This window comes from Periplaneta americana, chromosome 12, assembly GCF_040183065.1.
Source record: "Periplaneta americana isolate PAMFEO1 chromosome 12, P.americana_PAMFEO1_priV1, whole genome shotgun sequence".
Classification (NCBI taxonomy): Eukaryota; Metazoa; Arthropoda; class Insecta; order Blattodea; family Blattidae; genus Periplaneta; species Periplaneta americana.
Window position 1 is genome coordinate 26,015,695 of NC_091128.1, and position 22,671 is coordinate 26,038,365.

Consider the following 22,671-nt stretch of genomic DNA (forward strand, 5'->3'; position numbering starts at 1 on the left):
CCGCAGCCTTTCTTATTTGATTCTGGCCTGTTAGTTTCTGGACACATTAAATTATTCTCATCCACTAGTTTTTCTTCTGACATGGATTTGATCTGATCTCTTCAAATTACGATTCTCGTCGTCGACTCTGAATCTGTTGTCTCTCCAGGCATTATTATTGAATTAATTATTGATTACATTGCGAATGGAGAGATACCCGATGGTAATACTGGTACAATATAAAAATGAAAAAAGAAAATTTTAACAAAAAATACGAAACACAAAAAAAGAACACACCAATTTCCAAACAGAACTCAAAATAACACGATAATATGCAGCGTGTCTCTAAAAAATATTAACACACCAACTTAAAAATTTCTCCACATGTTAAACATAATATATCTAATGTAAGGAACGTTTTCCATATAATATTCAAAGCTTGGATGCACATTTCTTGTGGAATTTCTGCAATTAAACCAGTCATTCTCTCTCTCAAATCGTTAATATTACGTGGCTTGGTAGCATAACCCGCAGTCAAAAATTGCACGAAGGAAAGTGCGGCGAACGTGCTGGCCTTTGAATTGGTCCTCTGCCAATCCATCTTCGTTGAAGTGTTTCATAAAGATAACGTTCGAACACCCAGGGAAAAGTGCAATGGAGTGCCAGCCAAGATTTTCGATACAATTGATTTCGAAAGACTACAGATTCTGCACTCTATCCTTTTGTTGATTTATTTGGACTACTGAAGAAAGCCTCTTGTACAGCAGTTATGTTTTGAAGGAATCGGCTTATACGTGGTCGACAGCTGTTTGCTTTGTAATTGTCATGAACTCAGTCGATTTCGACGAACTTGTCATAAATGAAGGTAAATGGTTAATAAAGATGATGGATCACTGTTGAAGTAGGCTGTTCGAACCATTGTGAAGACTGAAACACCTCCATCTATACCCCAATCTTTCGTCTTTGCTCCAAACTGAATCTTGTAGCCATTTTTAGAATAGAAGTGAAAAAAAAAATTAATCATGTAAATACCCTGAAGAAAAGAAGACATGTTGCACCCAAAGCCCAGTGTATATTCACATAAACATAAACTGAATCACTAACCATATAATATGTTGAAAGAGTAATGGAACGGAGAAAAATTCTCTCCGGCGCCGGGATTTGAACCCGGGTTTTCAGCTCTACGTGTTGATGCTTTATCCACTAAGCCACACCGGATACCACCCCGGCGCCGAACGGAATCGTCTCAGATTAAGCTCCAACTCTTGGATAAAGCATCAGCACGTAGATCTGAAAACCCTGGTTCAAATCCCGGCGCCGGAGAGAATTTTTCTCCGTTCCATTACTCTTTCATCGTATGATGACGCAGAATATCTGCATGGAAATATCATATGTACTTCGGTACATTAAAATAATATACATATAATATGTGTTAACATTGTTTTAGAGACAAGGCGTGAAACAAATTAAAGAACACAATTACAGTACAATTACATAAATACAGAATAACACAAGTACAAAATCACAACAGGAACACGACTGAAAACACAAACACAACACAAATAACAACTTTAGAACACATTACATCACCCTGATTATAGGTAGAAGAAAGCAGTAAACGCTTAGGCGACACTTGTAAGAAAAAAAACAAATCTTAACGAATTTTAACATTTACGAAACACTTAGAGACTTCGGATACTTCCATTACGTATTTATTTCCAATTTTTTCGTAGCACTAAACACTTCAATAAATTCACAGGAAGTAGCAATACAGAAAAGACAAACAGTACGTAGGGAGTGGTGAAACAACTTACAGGCTCTAACATAATAACAGTGTTGGTAAAATGATGAAGGGAACGGCAGTATCTCGAGAAAGACCCTACACAACGTCTACTTTGTCCACCACAAATTCCATCAGGCTTGAGTCGAACCTGGGCCGCCTGGATGGAAGACCAGCGCTTGAGATACGTTATGAGAAACAGATTACATCTATAATATTTGAGTATATAACAACATAAAAGTACTCAATCATTCACTCATCACTCACTCACTCACTCACTCACTCTGCTTAATCTCACCCTTAGTCCGACTTACACATCATTCAAGTTAGGGGAGGGAGATTCATCTGATCATGCACTATACTCTCACAAATGCGGACCTCCTTGATCATGCGATCGGCATTACGCAAGACTACCGCAATCACATCACAGGACGATCACAAGACAACAGATTGACTCTCAGTCCCGTCGACAAAACGTAAATGTCTCTCATTGCTGACGCCGTGAATCGAACCTCAGAACACTTGGTTAGGAAGTACACACGCTATTCACAATATACGTTGGCCAGGCGACCTTCACTACAACAGCACTGTTTTCTGCATTATCTTCAATATCTTATTATTGATATAGAGACGTTTTAAGGATGTCCTGAAGTATACGTGGAATTACAGCTGTTGCTGAATCAGTACTGGTTAGATATATAGATCGATTATCTTAAATAAACTTCTGCAATTCAAATTTATATTAATTAGGCCTAATATTTTGGAAGTTTGAGCACATTGTGAATTTTCTGTATTTGGAATTGGATTATATTTAAGAAAATCGTGTTTATTATTTTTTTGCTAGAAGTGTAATATCTGGTCTACTACTTCAACTCTTGCATCTGTCGATGTATTTCGATCGCATTACACCTCTGCTAAATTATTTTCTAACATTTTGTTAAGATGTGCATTTTCAGTAAAAACTAAATTTTTTTTAGTATTGTCATCATTATTAAAAAATTCTCATAGGTAATATCTCAAGAAGTCTCAATTTTGTTCGTAAATTCACTAACGAGAACAAAGAATAAATTTCTCCAAAAAGAAATGGAAAGTGACGTGATATTTAATTTGACTATTTCGAGAATATAATAGTAAATAATTATTTAACTTGATTAAGATAATGATACACCGGTATACTGTTTACTCACATGTATACCTTATTAAAAGTTTCTCGTATTCATAAACAAAGAATGAAAATGATTACTTGCAAATACGACTATAAACAGGCCTCTCGGCCTAATACTTCTCAGGATGATGATGATGATGATGATGATGATGATTATGATGATGACAAATACGGCTAGTGCCATCGAATGTTAACTGTTCTAATTGCAACGAAATAATCGAAATATTTACTATATTATAAACACGATGAACGATGTGCTATTATGAAGTGATTTCACGTAAAATTAAATTTGTCGGGGTACTTAATGCTGAAGGATCTAATGTTAATTGAGTATTTTGAGTTTATTAGATGTGATATTTCTTATTGATCTGCAGAATTAATTGCGAATCATCAGACACAATAAAAATGATAATTGAAATCGAGAATAATTCATTGATAGATTATTCTGGTTGTTTGAAAATCAAAAGGTAGATAACTCCATTAATGACTTCGTACATGAGCGAAATAATAATAATAATAATAATAATAATAATAATAATAATAATGATAATAATAATAATAATAATTCTGTGGAGTTAAAGGGCCCAGGCTGACTAGCCGTCTGCTGGTCTCACGTCTACATGCCGAATCAGAGGTGGACTATCATCGAACTAGAATGGAAGTATCTTATGGTTAGGATGATGTTCCCACCCCAACCGTTATAGCTAGCTTTCATAACCTAATTTCTCTACCTGTCATAGCTCCTCAGATGCAACAGGATCCTGGGTGTGGTCCGGTCTCAACCACTGACCGAAATTTCATGAGAAAATTTCTTCCCCGATGAGGACTGGAACCAGCGCGCATTTCGTAACACGAGTCTTAGGCAGGATGCTTTAAACTACGGCGCCACGTCGCTGAATGAGCGAAATAGTAATTAAACAAATTAATTGAAAATGAATGCAGTTTACTGTATATTAGTCATTCATAAAGCACAATCCGCTGCATTGTTATGAATTAGTCTAATAATAGGACTCAATTTTTTTCAGGATTTCCTCTCATGACATTAAGGTGTTCGGCCGCAATATTGCATTCTGTATTTCTTGAAGTGTGTAAGTTGAACATCCCTTGGATGCTGTCTTGATATAATTAAGTGTAATATTTATAATTATTCTTTAGGATTGAGGCCTCTCGAACCTATCTGAGGTAAAATCTGTCTCTCTGTGATTGCATTTGTTGTTAATATTACAGTAAATTAGGGATTATTATATTACATTTCTTCCAAGTAATTTAACCAGTTTTATCTCCATTCGGGCATATTTTTGTTGTACGGAATATGGCCAATTCATTTTTAAAATTTCATTATTGAAAAGGAACTACATTTTAAAATATCAAAACTTAATCGTAAATCTTCATGTTCAAAATGACATGCTCTCTTTTTTTTCCAATGGATTATTTAAAGACTTTTAATCAATTAAGCGATTATCTGGCATCGATGAATTTGGTAATAACGATGTGATATTTTTATGAAAGGAGGACTAACTATCGGCTTACCTGACATTCGCTTAACAGTTACCGGTAGTGAACACTTAACCCAACCCGGTAATCAGTCGGAGTGGGATTCGAACTCGCTTCCAAATTCATTTTCAGATATGACACCCTCTCGCTAACTCGAAGACCACAATAGACTTAGAGCTAAAATAATACATACGCCTATTATACAGTGTGTTAATTAAGTATGGAATATTGCTAATAACTCTCTCTCTCTCTCTCTCTCTCTCTCTCTCTCTCTCTCTATATATATATATATATATATATATATTCATTTTATGACAAAATACCAACAACAAAAGTTGTTGGCGAGATCTAACTGAAACTTATGGCAGAGATCTCAGAAAAGTATTAATTCATGTACAGGTGTGGCAAAAAATAACATTTTTTTAAATGACATCCTATATTAAATTTAATATATTTGAAATATCCATTCAATTTTACATACAAATAGAAGTTACAATAGAATGTATGTATTATTTTCTCTTCTACTTAGTAATTAATTGTAATTTATTCTTTTCTATTCTGGATTTCCTTACACGTCAGACTTCATATTATTATACATTATACATATTATTTCCTTTGTTGTTACCGGTGTCCATTTGTTCATCTATATATGTTATGGCGATAAGTGTAATAAAGTATGTAATTAATTATATGCTTATATTAAGCAAATACATTTTCCAATTATACATGGTATATTTCCTTCAATATTTATTTCGTTTGTGTACTCCGAAAATGCCAGTGTTCTGTCTAGCCTGCAAAATATCAGGGGCAACTGGTTGAAATTCGAACATTCGGTTGGATGCTCTACCTTAACGGATGGTCTCTGACCTGTCGGAAGAAAACCGGTTGTAAACCCTATTCCGCTGCTCTCTAGTTATATGCTGATGGGAACGTTAAGAGTAAAAGAACTGGAGTGAGATCTATTAGGAGGAAGAGAGCAAGAATTAAAATGGAAAAGATGGGTATGAGTTTAAGTAAAATTATAAAGGTAATCATGTTCATAAGAAGTAGACCCAATTGGGGCTACATAATGGTAATGAGGAATATTAAGAATATGCGAACTGGTAGGAAGGGTAGAAGTACGGAGATAATGTAAAGGAGAAAATGAGAAAAAGTATGGAGATAACACTAATGAGATTGATGAGGAGAAGTTGATGTGATATGAAGAATTAAGTGAAGATGTGTCGAAAGGAGTTTTTGACAGTTATTTATATTTTCAGTCATATGTTTCATTGTACTCGTACATAATTGATGTCATTCTGATAGAAAATATAAATAACTGTCAAAAACATTACAAATACTTATCAGAACAACAAAATGAATTTTAAGATAATAGATGTGAGACAACCAAAAATTTAAAAACAATATCTAAATTGTAAAATCAAATTATAACTATGTCTTGAAAAATTAGATATTATAAATGTAAATCCAAGTCTGTTGATCCCAAAGGTAAAAACCTTACCTTTCAATAACAATAAAATACATTGACAATTATTATTTTCTATAATATTTGTTTCATTAGACATAATTGATAAGTAATTGTGATTTAAAATATAAATAATATAAATAACTGTCAAAAACATTACAAAGACTTATCAGAACAACAAAATTAATTTTAAGATGTCGAAAGGTGATTCACTAGAAACATGATTCTGTTGAGAATTATTGAAAGGAGGAGGATTGTTCTAAGAAAGGAGAGAAGGTATAGATAAATAATGGGAAATAAGTATGGAAAAGCTCAGAAAGAAATTATGGTGTTGTAATGATGTAGTTGGTTGTGAAAATAATGATGTATTAGGAAGGTAAAATGACTCTCCTGTTGAGTCTGAATTATAAGTTTGTCAACTGCACGTCTTCTTTAAGAGTAGGATTTAGTGATGTGTTTAAGCGAAGGGAACAATGAAACTGAGTTTCGGAGGATAAGAGAAATACTTTAAAATGAAACAGAAATCCTGCAATTAATTAATTTTGAAATATAAAAGAGAAATATTTTCTGATACGGTCTTTACTAAAAACGAAATATTTTCCAATGTTTACTCAGTGATTCAGATCTTCTTTGAAATATGCAATAATTGTTACTAGCGTCCTATACTTGTGGTTATCTGTCTGATTTTTGTTCATGTACCTCACAATAATCAGGAAAGGATGGGCAGTTGCGCCTGAACCTTAAAACAGATGATAGAAATATACTGTAATATAAAGAAACATAATTATCTTATACTGTCTTGAGAATATTGTCCACATTTTACACCTTTGAACTCTAAATATGTCAGCAATCCTGCAGGTCATGGCCTTCCTGTAATAGCCTATTATTTATTGTAGTGTGTGTTTTGTTTTATTCTGAAATGCAATTAGTTCTCAAAACTGACGAAAGATGGATTTTGGAAAATACGAAAATGATGTAGGAAAATTGACATTTCACTGAAAACTACTATTTTTCTGAAAAACTTTGGGTTCAAAATGAGTGGCCATTTATTAAAATCCGTTCAGCTCTTTTCCCGTAATTTCCAATACCAGTTAAAATTATATATATAGATGTCTCGTGGCCAGAATATTGTACGAAACTGAAATATAAAAATTGGAGATTTATCTTTCGAAAAGGTTGAACAATTCTTGGAGTGACAGTAACAAATACACATGACACTAGAAAGAAAATTAAAAGCAGAATAAATATGGGAAATGACTGTTATTATTTGGTTGAGAACCTTTTGTCATTTAGTTTGATGTCAAAAAATCTGAAAGTTAGAATTTATAAAACCGTTATATTAACGGTTGTGAAACTTGTACTCTCATTTTGAGAGAAGAACAGAGATTAAGGGCGTTTGAGAATAAAGTTCTTAGGAAAATATTTGGAGCTAAGAGGGATGAAGTTACAGGAGAATGGAGGAAGTTATACAACGCAGAACTGCACGCATTATATTCTTTACCTGACATAATTAAGAACATTAAATCCAGACGCATCAAATGGGCAGAGCATTTAGAACGTATGGCAAATACATAAATGCATATAGAGGGTTAGTAGAGAGGCCGCCCGCAGGGAAAAGATCTCTGTGAGGGTCGAGACATAGATGGGAGGATAATATTAAAGTGGATTTGAGGGAGGTGGGTTATGACGATAGAGACTGGATTAATCTTGCACGGGATAGGGACCGATGGCGGGGTTATGTGAGGGCGACAATGTACCTGCGGATTCCTTGAGTGAGTGAGTGAGTGAGTGAGTGAGTGAGTGAGTGAGTCGCCCACTATTTTTAACAGAACCGTTCGTCCATGCTGACAGAGATATTTTTTCTCGACTTCTGCATTACTGTACCGTATTGCTGTGGTATGGCTCAATGGTAATGTATTTCTTTGCAGATAAAATAAATAGGTCCCGGTTCAAACCCGAAGGCTTGTTAAATTTTATAATTAAGCCTATTTAATTCTTAATTGTTTAATATTTTTATCCGTAAAACAGTTTTTAAAGGAATTAATTTAATTATGTGCACATTTCTTAATCCAAACGTTTTTAAAGTAGACGTGGCATGTTCGAACTATCTTACTGATCGATTGCCATTGCTGCCGTATGAAATCTGTTGAGAAACAATTGATAATTGGCTCAGACTGTTGGAAGTCAGTGTTAAAATACTTTTCGCAGAATTTTTACTTTTTTATTTCCTTTGTTGTTAAATTTTTATCACCAGCAAAGTGTAAACATTTTCTGTTAATTGTAAGAAGTATGGATTAATATATAGAACACTTAAGTTGAGAATAATTTTTATAAAATTTATTTATTCTTTTACTTATTTATTTTTGTTTATTTAATCCTTTATTAAATTAATTCTATCCGTTTTAAAAAGTCATTTCTCTGTAGTTATGCTTGCCTACATTCTGTTTATTATGTACGAGCGAATGTTATAATTTGCATGTTTAATTAATTAATTAAAGATGTTTATTTTCATTGAAAATTTATTGCATGATTACATTTAAAGTGAAGATGAAGATAATGATTCATTATTATTATTATTATTATTATTATTATTATTATTAGTATTATTATTTCCTACCTGTTACGTATAAATGATCCATAGATGTTGAAGATTTCTTCAAATATTTATGTATATTACTTATTATTTAGGCCAAATCTAAATGTGTTTATTTGCTATTACTGATTTATTTGCATTATTAATTTGCTTTTATTTTTCACTTATTAATTTTCTTTGATATATTTGCACATTATTTACGCATTGTAATCTATTATCTTTTTTTCTCTTTGTTAATTGTGTTACTTTATACATTTATTTGTACATCCCGCCATTCACTTACTTTAAATTTATCTGTAGTAATGTCACGAGAGGTCTGAGATTTATCTGGGAAATCTCAGACCTCGAGTTGCATTTATTGGGACTATTCGTGACTAAAATAAAAATGTAAGTAATATATCCCTAAAATTCGATCACAAAATGTTAATAATTGTTTATTAACGAATACTTAACCTATTTCGACATTGTGAAATTGAAATACTCGTAGATGAATATCGATTACTGCAATAAAGAAATTCTATGTTATTATTCAGTAATGCCAATTGTGAAAAGCGAAATACAGGTTTAACAATGTTAATTACATGTACTGCACTTTTCTCTTATTATTATAACAAATAATTTTCATTATCTGCTGAAATCATAATTTAATTTAACAGTGACAGTGGGGACAGCTATATACCAATGCTTATGTATTCACAGCGAGACATGTTGCTACACAGTGAAGCCATCTCGTTATAGATAGACCTAATTAAAACACGAATTTTATTACGCCATACGGAAGGCAATTTGGCCAAAGACTTTATTATTACTCTGCAAGGTCATTGAGTTTGATATGCGATGATGTTACATAAATTTTAACATCTGACTTTCTATTAATTGTTTCATTTCATTCACAAAATACATATTTTATAGGCTACTTATAGGTTATGTTACCTGTGGAAGCAGGACCAATGTCAGCTGTGTCTTATTTCGACCGTTACAATCAGTGCTACACGAAAGCATTTTTTATAGCTCGACAAACGCATTCTTGCTGTAGTGTGTAACGGAATTAAAGCTGCAACTACACAGTTCAATATTCCAATCGCGTATGGTTGCAATCTGGGAAGAATATTGAAACAATCAAGTTTAAAAGGTACGTTCAATTAAGATGCACGAAGATTTTGTGTCTACATGGTACGCCGTTTTGAAAGTGGTCTTCACTGCGTAAATATATTGATTAATATTAAATATCAATCTTGCATTCATTGCTTTAAAGTTGAATGAAAAGTTTACCCGTGTAGTTGCATTTTAATGTATTCATGATCATCAATTTACGGGGAAACAGTTGGCGACAACGACTAAACAAAAGAACGACCATGCGATAAATTGATAGCAATAAATCTAGCTGCAAAAATTATCGCAAAGTCTGACTGTGATTGGTTGGAATTCAAAATTTCATGACACTTCATTGGTCGAAAATGGAATGACGTCATATAAACGAAATAGTCTATATAGATTTATCTATCAACAAATTACGTATTTATCGTTTTGCTATTTTTCCATTCCTCTATGTCCTTTATTTCTTTCTTTTCCTGTATGTTGTTTTTGTAATTTGTATCTGCAAACGTTGTATATTATTTGTGATGTCACATGATGACGAGAGTGCGTTCAAGCAATAATTTCATTATAAAATACTTTTGTTTGTTAGTCTTTATATTTATTTTAATGTTTATTTTGTCGCAAAAACTCGAAAGAATCTTTCCCCATGGAGGATTTATTAAAAATCTTCAAGATATCGATACAATTTATCTTTGAAATGCAAGAGAATAATCTGAATGATTGAAACTCACGAACTATTTTAATGCTTGGTGTCCGTACATCTTTCAACGTAGTCATGACGTTTGCGTTTTCATGGAAGTCCGCAGCTTAAAGCTTGCATGACATGTGGTGACATTGAAATGTATAAGCGAAGCAGAAATGGGGAGGATGTTTTATTTATAATGATGCCGGGACTCGAATAGAGAAGGTATATATCAAACTGCGTCAGAATATTGCCTTCTGACGTGAAGGTTAGTCAATACCTTCTCGTATCTACTGGCACGTGATATATAGACGGTTTGTAAATATTTCGAGTAAATTTGAATCACACTTGATAAAATACAAAGTTGAATAGGAATTTCTAGGCCGTAGTAATGAAATGAACTCCAAGTTTACTAAAATAAGAACACACACACATATACACACATATCGTTAAGAAATGAAGAAGTAAACAAAGCAAAAAAAAAAAAAAAAAAAAGAAAGAAAGAAAGAAAGAAACTAAAGAATGATAAAGGTCAGTGATGTAAAAGTTATGCCTATTCGTGAAGCAGTAGTAAGCTCAAAGTATTTATATATGGAAACATTAATACAATATTAATGTTCTTAAGGATTCGTGTCATTATATTCACCATACAAGAAGATGAAATGAGGTTCACTGACTTATTAAGTCAGCTACTTGTCTCTGATTCTCGTTATTTGAGTCTGGACCTGTAAATTTTGTGAATTGTAACAACAATTTTTTTAATTCTGTGGTTTCGACTGTTTAGCTCAGACTTAAAGTAATTCTTTTAATTTAGAATTCGGTATTTACCTTTAAGTCTGATTGGACAATTCTGACTTAGTGGCTGTTTAACACAAACCTGTAGCAACTTACTGAGTGGGAAATCCATCTCATTAGATATCTGTAACTCTCGTGGACGTGATTGACGCTATTGCTCTTTACTCAAACATGTATTAAATTAATTAGTTGTGAACTGTCTTCTCTATTCGTCTGTATCAGGCAGCGTAAATCAAGATTTCTGACTATTCATCCCAGCAAATCATTTTGTAGTTAGTCGTTGCAAATCTGGTGACTTTAATCATGGTTCGTGGACGTCTATTACAAACTCAAAGAATATCTCTGATTTTTAACTAATTAACGATTTTGTTACGTGTCCGGATTTGTGAGTATCTGTCACAAAACTAGATAATGTCACTGACTTTCAAGCTTTGCCACTTAATCTTACTCAGGAAAATTAAGTCACGATATGTGCCTATTTATTATAGATAAACATTGATTTTTGAGCCTATGTCACACTTGTGTTCAATATGATAAATTGAGTCAGAATTTGTGTTTCAGGCTTTATGCCAGATTTTCCTCCGTGGTCATTATAATCGACGCACTGTCTGGAACTAAAATTTAATTACATAATCTTGAAATTGAGATACAGCGCATTAAACTTTTTACATTTGATAAAGTAGCAATGTGTAGAAAGAGATCAAAATGTTTATACAGACGAAGTGTTTGTTGGATGGGAATAATATTTTGTCCGGAAGAAGATATGTTATTAAGAATTCAATATACAAGATGAAAGGTAAGTAATGCCATTAATTTTAGTGGCTATACTTCCAGATATTTCAAACAAAAAAATTTTAATACAATTTTGCTCGTTTTTGCTTCCTTTCCCAGATAAAAATTGTTTTACATAGGAAAGCTATTGATTTAATTTCCAATATGCTCAGTCGATTTAAGAGAGCAGTGTATTATGATAATAAATGGTTGAAAGAATGTTAGCTCTGTCCTTTAAATGCGCAGAAATTTTATCCGAACAAATGTTACCTTTCGTTCTGCAAAGGAATTTTACAATGTAACATTTGTTCGGATGAAATTTCTGCACATTTAAGGGGAGGCAGAGGTGAAGATTTCAAAATCCACAAAATTTATCCGATTTTTTTGAAATTGATCATGTATACTAAGTATGTTATTAGTAATGGACATACCAAGTTTCAACTTTCTAAGTGCAATAGTTCTGTAAATATTAATAATTTTATAAAACTTTATATCGTTTGATATAAAGTGCTCCATGCACCATATTGTAAGAAATTTTCAACATTTCTTTTTATTTATATGTTCAGAGAAGGTATATAAATAATAATAAGTATTAGTTTATTATGGGAATAATATAGTAATACAGTTATCTTGGTTTTAATTTCATAATTTTAAAGGGCACAAAATAAAAAACTAACATCGGAATATGAAAATAAAGATAATAAAAATGGAAAAAAACCAAATTTTCATTTTTTCTTCAGTTTTGTTCGAAAATTTCACCTCTGTCTCCCCTTAAAGGACAAAAATATTTTTTATGATCATAATACACTACTCTCTTAAATTGACTTAGCATATTGGGAATTAAATCGATGGCTTTCCCAAAACACGTTAGTGAATGTTTAATTATCTATTGAAGGAAATACAAACGAGTAAAACTGTATTAAAGTATTTTTTTTTTAATGCCTCAAAGAATAATCCCCTGAAATTAATGATATTACTTATGGTTCACCCTGTATTCTGGAAACGGAAAAACGTCGTAACATAGGTTAAGTTGTTATAAGAACGTATTCTTGAGTTTGGTGAGGCGAATCAGTATTTATGGAAGTTGTTTGAAAAAATGCAGCAACTCACAGATTGGTAGTTAGTCTTACTACTTATCTACATACTGTATCTGATGTGATGAATAAGAACTTCTGAATGTTTATTTCAAATTTTCGGCAATTCAGCTGTAATTTGAGGCTCTTCATCACAAAGTTGAGAGATGAGCCCATCCATCTCCTTATTTCTCTACAATATACCGGCGTAACTAATAAATTACGGTTGTTTATTTTAAGTTGTTGTTGTCTTATTGAGTGGCGAGTCGCAGTGATACTGGTAAGAGAAGTGCAGCTCACGGACTGACCTGAAGGTGAGCGTGGTGAGCGGACGGTAGGACTTGTGGCTGCCGAGGTCGCTCATGGCCGTGCCCCAGAAGTCGTTGCGGAACAGCTGGCTGACGGGGCTGAGACCCAGCACGTCCTTGTTCTGCGTCACGGCCGGGATGTCGTCGTGCACGAAGTCCCCCGTCAGGCCGTTCAGGTAGCAGCCCAGCGCCACCACACCCACCACGCTGTACACTCGGCCGTTGCTGCCGCCACTTTGGGCGCTCTTGGACCGGGACGACCGGCTGGCGAGAGGCGCCTTGCAGGGCCCACGTGGGGGCCGAGAGCACCGGGGGCCCCCGGGCGACGATGGCGTCTCACCGCCTGCGAGTCTCATGTCGACCGAAAAACTTTACCACGCACACGTATACCGACCGACTCACACCCGCACAAAACTCATCTCGAGCAATGACACGCGAGTCTTGTCTAGGATCGAACGGAGAGTCCCGAATATATGATCCACCGCCGCAAATAAGAGAAAGGACAATTGGACTGTACCTCTCGTAACCAGAACGTGTGGGTCACACAAGAATAAGGAAGTGGTTTAACCTCACCTCCAAAGCGCACTATCTAATATAAATCGACATCAAATAACAATTTGAAGTCAAGTTTAAAAGCGTTTATCTCTGTTCCACAACGATTTTACAGCCCGTGACAGTTTTAACGCTATCAGATGCGTTATTTTAAAAAAAGGAAAATACGACAAATTCCACTAATTTAATGCTACAGCCTATAAAACATTCATATACCTATTTGTTGTAATTTGCTGTACGAACTACTAACAATATTTTACCGCTCATGAATACATTTCTCTCCAAGCACGTGTTTCTATGATTACCGGAAGTTGCAAGCATGAAAAATGTGAAAGTCTTGCCGCCTTCGGTACGAGAAAAGTTATAATTTGGTGTAGTTTTCTATAGCAGAATTCAGTGTAATATCATGACACAGTAACTCAGACACACCCACTAATTTGTGATGTATTTTAGCGCACGCAAATCAAGGGCCGTGTCAAGTCACTTCACATCACAACACCAGAGAAGAAAACAGCTGAGTGTTGGTGCTATATGCTCGGTTGTTATTGTTAATGCGTTGTCATAGACTCCGCGAATCGCACTGGGTTGCAGATGCTCACAGGCGCTCTGCTTATACAGCTCCGTATCGCCATTTTGCGCAAGCGTCCAGCATCGACCTGCCCTCTAGTAACAGTGAAACGTAAGATATCGGTAACCACTTGGCAGCTTTACAGACAACGGAAAGCAATTACTTATCCTAAATTCATAACAAATATTGTAACGTTATGCTTGGAGTCGAGATGGCAACTGTTTACGAGCAAATCGAGCCCTGGATCTATTCCCGAGTGAACCACGGAGACAGATAAATGTAGAGTGAATCTGAACCTAGTTACATGAGTATAAAATAGGAATTAGATTTATCTTTTTTATAGAAACTAGGCTCTAACAAGTTACAGTGCAACTCCACAAACAGACAAAGAAATGGTCCGTGTGCGAGACGAGGTACGAACGTTGCCTTTCTACAGAGTACTGCGGACATTGGTAAACATAAGGGCTGTACAATGTTTCTATGGCGTGTGGACCGAAACATAAATAATTAACGTATATAATTTTAAATAATATATTTTAGTATATGCAAAATATATAACAAAACAAATCCGTGATTAAGTATAATACATACGTGATACATCTGAAACATAAAACAAACTTCTGGAGGAAAAACTCTCTAAATATTCTACATACGGGGCTTTCATTTCAAAACTTCCCACTCTAAATAACTACTTAATTAAATTGAATTTAATTTAAACCAAAAAAAAAAAAAAAACAACACGTAAATTTAGATATCGAGGGAGAAGTCTTAAACAAGGCTTAATTGCATTTTAGATTTCACCTCCCACCCCCAGCCACTCCCACTTTGAAATTTCAAACGGCACCCCTATATTTTTAGACTTATATGAAAGAGCATTCAATTTTTTATACACCACATTCATTTGTATTCGCAAATTTTCTTTTCTATCGTCGCCTGGCAACCTGCATTTTTGTTATTGTTGATTAGAGCAGAAGAGAATAAAGCTACAGAAACTTATGGAGCATTTTTTGTAATAGTTGTGTTTGTGTATTAAGTTATTTTAAAATGGTGTATACCCTTCTAGACAGAACATAAATCATCCTTATTGATTAAATTTAGGAAATATACAAAATAAGCTGTGTTTTCATCCTACAATCAACTGATAATAAAAAAAAAGCTTCTTATAATAACTACTGAATGCCTCGTAATTAGATGAATTTTGTTTTATCCTATGCACTGTTCTGATCGAAATGTCAAATTCTTGAGGGATGACTATGATTGATTCACCTTTGTTAACCGTTCCAATATTTGTAACTTCTGCTTCAACATACAGTGGCTCACATAATTGATCGTGCACTTACATTTTTCATATAAATTAAATTATATATTGTATTTATCATTATAATTTACATACAAAAGGAATATATTTATAACGTCTATTATCATTTCTCCAACTAAACATAATTTGTGCGTAATTTGTCTACAATGTTAATTAAATAAAATGAAATTTTACAAAACACATCTTATTTCAACATCACATAATTGATGGTACAGATGAAAAAAACATAACATTATTTACAAGAACAATAAACTCAATACTTTGTAGACAGTCCCTTGGCTTTAATAACTTCTCTCAGTCGTTTTGGCATGGACTGTACTAATTTATTTGTGATGGAACTAGAAATATTTGACCATTCTTGAATTAATGCAGCCTTAAGCTCACTTGTACTTGTCACATGGTGTTTTTGTACCCTTTTTTCCAATTCCCACCACAAATTCTCAATCGGGTTGAGATCTGGGGATTGAGGTGGTGTATTCAAGCTTTTTGGGGTATTATATAGCAGCCACAACTTAACATTGAGGGCCGTATGTTTTGGGTCATTGTCATGCTGGAATTGATAGTACGACCCCACTCCCATTTTCTCTGCACTTTGTTGAAGATTTTGTTTCAAAATGTTAAGGTAGCCGTACTGGTTCATTGTGCTCTCTATGAAAGCTAGGTTCCCTACACTATTAGCAGACATACAGCCCCAAACCATAGCAGAACCACCACCATGTTTTACAGTAGGGCGGAGATTTTCCTTTTTAAACTCTGTATTAACTCTGCGCCACACGAAATTTCGTCCATCCGAACCAAAAATGCTGAATTTACTTTCATCACTAAAGATGGCTGATTTCCAGAACTCTTCACTGCAATTTACATACCTTTTCGCAAAGTCCAATCTCTTACGTCGATTTACTTCCGTGATCCATGACTTTTTTCTCGCTACTCTGCCGTGATAACCCGCTCTTCTTAAAGTACGACGAATCGTTTCAGTAGATACAGGTTGTCTAAGTGTTGCATTAACGTCAGAGGTCAGTTTCGGAGCACTAAGCCGTGGATTACGTCGAACTGTGGAAACTATCTGGCGTTCATCTCGTTCGTTAAGTATCTTTTTCTACCTCGACCTCTCTCATTTTGTTTTCTTCCGTTATATATGTATCTGTTTACTATCCCTTGAATTGTAGAATGTCTTCTTCCAAAAATTGAACCTATTTCTCTACGTGATTTGCCTCTTAAAGCCAAATTAATAACTGATTTGCGCTCCTCCAAGGAACTTTCTTTCCTCTTGCCCATTTCAACTAGCGCACAGAAATAAACAGTCCATTCTGTGTAGTACACCTACTGACGGTCAAGACCAACTGCTGAACCTCTTGTCCGGATAGTAATAGAGGTGAGTTCGAGGCATGTTAACAGGTGTACGTTCAATTTTGTGATATAGTTGATCGTATATTTAAACTAATAAAATTATTATGTATTGCTTACAGTATCTTCAAACAGAGGTGGAAGGAAAATATCGTAATTGTAATAGAATAATTAACGTTATTTAAGTAAAATCGTCTCTGAATGATTAATCTCATAAAACTCTATGCTTAAATGATAGTGTACGATCATTTATGAGAGCTACTGTAAGTACACATTTTTTGTTCCCTGCCTTGCTGCCAACGTGTACGAGTATCTGCACACTACTGCACTGGTTCAACCGGTTAGCCCTGTGCAGCGCGGGACAGGATGTGTTGACTTACCTTGTATCGTGAAGTATACGAAAGTGAGAGTCTATTTCTGGAGTTCCACTGTACCTTCTTTCACAGTCGATGTTAAGAACTACATTTGTTTCTTCCTGTCCCTATACACACAGAAGACGGATGACTGAATTTTGGAACTTGTTCATTAGTAATTCAATTAATTTTTTTAAAATTTATAACACACATTTCTTATGTTGTTATGTAATAATGTAAAAATATATTTTTAAATTTCGTCCAATACTTTTGGAGATAACATCATTTTTTGTTAACTGTTTCTTATCCGATAAAAAAATACCCAGCAAAACAAATTTAATTTTTTTAATACCATACTTCTTTGCTATGAAATACCTGCTCTTGGGCAGAACACTAAATGAATGAATACTTTTTCTAACGTTTCTCTTAGATTTAATTTTCAAAATAATAATGGCTTTTAATGTCACACATGTGTGGTTACTGTTGTGCATTTTTAAATTTCATTAAATCTAAAATTCTGTATATAAATTATTTTTGAAACCCAGGTAATAATTCTTTTGTTCATAGTCTTGTGCATAAGAGCAGGTCTTTCACTATTAACCCAGGATTCTCCAACTTTTCTCTTTTCCACGTTCCTTTTAGTCTCCGAATATAATGCATGTATCTAAATGTTGTCTATCATCTGATATCTTTCCTGCCCAAACTTTTATGTGCTTTTATTAGTCGCACAAAGCTCTCATAGACTATATTGTCTTCATTATATGCACTTACTTACTGCCTTTTAAGGAACCCGGAGGTTCATTGCCGCCCTCACATAAGCCCGCCATTGGTCCCTATCCTGAGCAAGATTAATCCAGTCTCTATCATCATATCCCACCTCCCTCAAATCCATTTTAATATTATCTTCCCATCTACGTCTCGGCCTCCCTAAAGGTCTTTTTCCCTCCGGCCTCCCAACTAAAACTCTATATGCATTTCTTGATTCGCCCATACGTGCTACATGCCCTGCCCATCTCAAACGTCTGGATTTAATGTTCCTAATTATGTCAGGTGAAGAATACAATGTGTGCAGTTCTGTGTTGTGTAACTTTCTCCATTCTCCTGTAACTTCATTCCTCTTAGCCCCAAATATTTTCCGAAGCACCTTATTCTCAAACACCCTTAACTTATGTTCCTCTCTCAAAGTGAGAGTCCAAGTTTCACAACCATAAAGAACAACCGGTAATATAACTGTTTTATAAATTCTTTCAGATTTTTTGACAGCAGACTGGATGATAAAAGCTTCTCAACCGAATAATAACAGGCATTTCCCATATTTATTCTGTTTTTAATTTGCTCCCGAGTATCATTTATATTTGTTACTGTTGCTCTAAGATATTTGAACTTCTCTTCAAAAGATAAATTTCCAATTTTTATATTTCCATTTCTTACAATATTCTAGTCACGAGACATAATCATCTACTTTGTCTTTTCGGGATTTAGTTCCAAACCTATCTTCTTTATATGCACTACTGTATTGAATTCCAAAGTGGTAGGTTGAGAACTGTTTCGCAAGGAGCATTTTGCATGCAAATAATGTAGCAAAAATTAAATGTGAGAAAACAGTGAAGATGTGGGCGTACCTAATCCTGGTAACTAAACACCGGGCCATTTAAAATTGCTACTGTGACGTCAGATACTTTTCAAATTGCGAAACGTAATATATTTTTTGAAAGGGGAACGATTGCAGATTTGTTTAAAACACAGAATAGTGCAATGGTACAGCTGCTACTTTGAAAACCTATGAAAAGTGTTTGAAATTACTTCCTCTTCATTTAAGTTGTATTCAGCAGACCTGGCCGTTTCAGCCCCGTGGAGGTAGGGTTACTGGTACAGTTAATAATAATAATCCGTGGCGCTACAGCCCGTGAAGGGCCTAGACCGACCAGCCGGCTGCTGGCCTCACGCCCACATGCCGAAGCAGAGGTGGACGATCATCCAACCAGAATGGAGGTATCGTGTGGTTAGCACGATGATCCCCCCAGCCGTTATAGCTGGTATTCGCAACCGGATTTCGCTACCTATCGTAGCTCCCCAAGTGCATCACGATGCTGGGTGGGCACCGGTCCCATACACTGGCCGAAATTTCATGAGAAAATTTCTTCCCCCATGAGGACTCGAACCAGCGCGCATTCCGTAACGCGAGTCCTAGGCGGGATGCCTTAGACCGCGACGCCACGGCGCGGGACACTGGTACAGTTACTATAGCATATTAGATGTTGGTCCCTTGGCATAAGCAGATTGTCATTTAAACATAGACGTGTATGCACCGGTGGACTATCGACTGTGCGCACGAACAGTTCTAGGAGGCTACAACTACATTACATAGCCTACCTACTACTTACACAGATTACTAATTGCTTCTAAAATAGGTAGTCAAGGCTAAGTTGTAAATCCCTGTAAGGATACATAACTTGAAATAACAATAAATCTCTACATACCTTACTTACGTATCTACATATTTAGAGAACATATAGATAATTTAAATAAATTATGTATGTAACTTATCTAGTGTCGACTTTATGAAAAGCATATGTACACAAAGCACTTTACTAGTCTTTTCCTTAGTTCTTTCTCCAGATGTCCGCAGAAGATGCTTCTTCTTCTATTAAAAGCTTCCTTATAACTGGCTATGAAACATTTGCTACCTCGGAAACGAAGTTTTCTGCGCCTCAACCGTACATTGTAACTGACTGTGAGCTCTGTTTAGCACTTAGAGATAAACAAGCGTAGGCTTCAGGTATGAAGACGAAGTATAATTAGATTAAACATAAGACTTGCACACACTGCGGAACATCTAAACCAGGCATGACAGGAATCAGACTCTAAGGGCCGTATTCATAAACATTCTTAGCGCGGGCTTCCTGTGGATTGTCAGCGAACTGACGTTTTTCGTATTCATAAACCAGTGTTAGTGATATGATATTATATGAATCCTGTACAAGTAACCAGTAGATAGCCGGAGCTAGTTTAGCACGCTCGTAGCGCGGACTAGCGAAATGTCTATGAATAGCACCATAAATGTGCAGTTAATGTGCGCGGATCGCCTGTCTGTGCGGATTGCATCATACAAGCGTTGCTTTTACCATTCTTAGCTGGAGGGGTGTAAAATAATCTATTCTGTGCTTCTAGGGTTGAATTAAATAGGCAGTTGGACATTATAAACACACTTAACAGAAGGAAAAACACGGTTATTATCAGTGTCTATATTTGACAATTATAATACAAGAAACTTTAGGCTTACTCACTTATACTTCACAAAGTAGTGGTTTGTAAAGCATAATTTATTAATATGATTTTTATATAGTATTTGAGGAAAAATATTGCAGTAATTTCGAAACAACAAGAAACGAACAAGTATTTCATTTTACATAGTAGGTACTAATTATTTTAAAGTAATAGACCCTACTCTTTCATTGTTCGTCAAGCATTATTATTTATTGGGACATTGGTACGCAAATGGTGAAGAAAATATTATACTCCCAATTAATTACATGCAGTAGGACAATGTGAAGTTTTTACACTGAAATAGTTTCCTTGCTGTATGTCAATATAAATTAACATTAATATTAATAAATGATATAAATTAATCTTAGAATTTAAATTGACATATAGTTTGTTTGTAAAACTTTGAAAGCAAGTATCGAAAATTTTGGAGCGTTACTGAAAGAAATTAAAAGTGTAGTTCACAAGCTCTGAAGCGACGATATTCTATTTATGTCAGGTTTACAGATTTATTAATGTAAGTATATTAGCATAATATAGTGACGTGAGACGGAAAATTTGCCATTATATATTTTTCCAGAAAATTTTTCCGCCTTGCAAATAGTTGCTTACAATCTCAAGAGCCTTAATGTATTCCTCACAATATTCTCATCACTTACCAGCTTATGAAATGAAAGTCGTAATTCGTTTAATTTTTTATGGCTGTGTTAGTACAGACTCTAAAACAACGCCATTGTCAAGTTCGTTTTGCCGTAAGAGTACTGATTAAGAAATAAGCGCTGGCAATATCATACTTTGAGAACTTTACTAATCTCATCTGAACTGTCTCAACACTATTACCTCGACATGGGCTGATGAAAGCCTTTCATTTTAAAATAATTATTGTTGGCTGAGGAAATCATAATAACAATTATGTTATATGATTCGTAATTTCTCTTCTTCGTTATCTGTGAACTCCTCACTTTATTTATCATAACGCATTCACAGACACAGTCAAATCAGCAACCGTACTGAAACTGGGTTACTGAAACAAATCTGATATGCTGTTGTAGGTCTGTATAGGCCTGTCGCGTTCCCCTCCAAGGCGATTCACTCCTTCCAGGTAGGGGAATAGAAAGTGCACATCGCACAGAGACTACTGCACAATGTGCGCGACTGTACAATGTGCAGGGTTTTGGGATGCCTGGTCTAAACTGAAATGCATATAATTTACTTCTAACTAAATTGTATTTCTGATTATTGGTAGTTAAATAAATAACGTATAGTAGAACTACAATTGGGCCAGACCCTAAATACATTAAAAAAATTCCTTTGCAGAACGAAAAGTTACATTTGTTCGGATCAAATTTCTGCATATTTGAAGGACGAACTAAAATTCTTTCAGTTATTTATTATCATAATACATTGCTCTCCTAAATTGACTGAGCATATTGGGAATTAAAACAATGGTTTTCCAAAACACGTAGGCCTAATGAAATGTTTCATGTAAAACAGTTTTTATCTCGAAAAGGAAGCAAAAACGAGAATAATTATGTTAAACTTTTTTGTTTGAAATATCTCAAAGAATAATCCCTTGACATTAATGACTTTTCTCCCTGTATGTACATAATTATGTACGTATATTATTTCTATGTTTATTTATTTATTTTGCTAATAATTGTAACATAAAATTCAATAAAAACAGAAAAACTTCAGCTTACGCCTGAGAGAGTAGACTTCTTTTTTATTACTTCGTTATTTGACGACACTGTATCAATTATGAGGTTTTTAGCGTCGATGGGATTGGTGATAGCGAGATGATATTTGGCGAGATGAAGCAGAGGATTCGCCATAGATTACCCGACATTTGCCTTACGGTTGGGGAAAACCTCGGAAAACCCAACCAGGTAATCAGCCCAAGCGGGAGTCGAACCCGCGCCCGAGCGCAACTCCGGATCGGCAGGCAAGCGCCTTAACCGACCAAGCTACGCCGGTGGCGAGAGAGTAGAACTCGTGCTCAGGGGCGGATTCCTGATTTGAAATGAATAAGTATAGGTGTAATACAATTTGTCTTATGTCTATTACGC

The 22,671-nt window shown here is 34.8% G+C and overlaps 1 protein-coding gene across 1 annotated transcript in view; it reads right to left on the minus strand.

The window, feature by feature from the left end:
* Positions 1 to 14,308, minus strand: part of LOC138710217 (protein O-mannosyl-transferase TMTC1-like) — a 1,461,941-nt gene extending 1,447,633 nt beyond the window's left edge. The window contains exon 1 of the mRNA XM_069840877.1: positions 13,204 to 14,308. Within this exon, the coding sequence (XP_069696978.1) occupies positions 13,204 to 13,559 (356 nt within the window). The 5' untranslated portion in view covers positions 13,560 to 14,308. The remainder of the gene's footprint in view (positions 1 to 13,203) is intronic.
* Between the last annotated feature and the right edge of the window lie 8,363 nt (positions 14,309 to 22,671).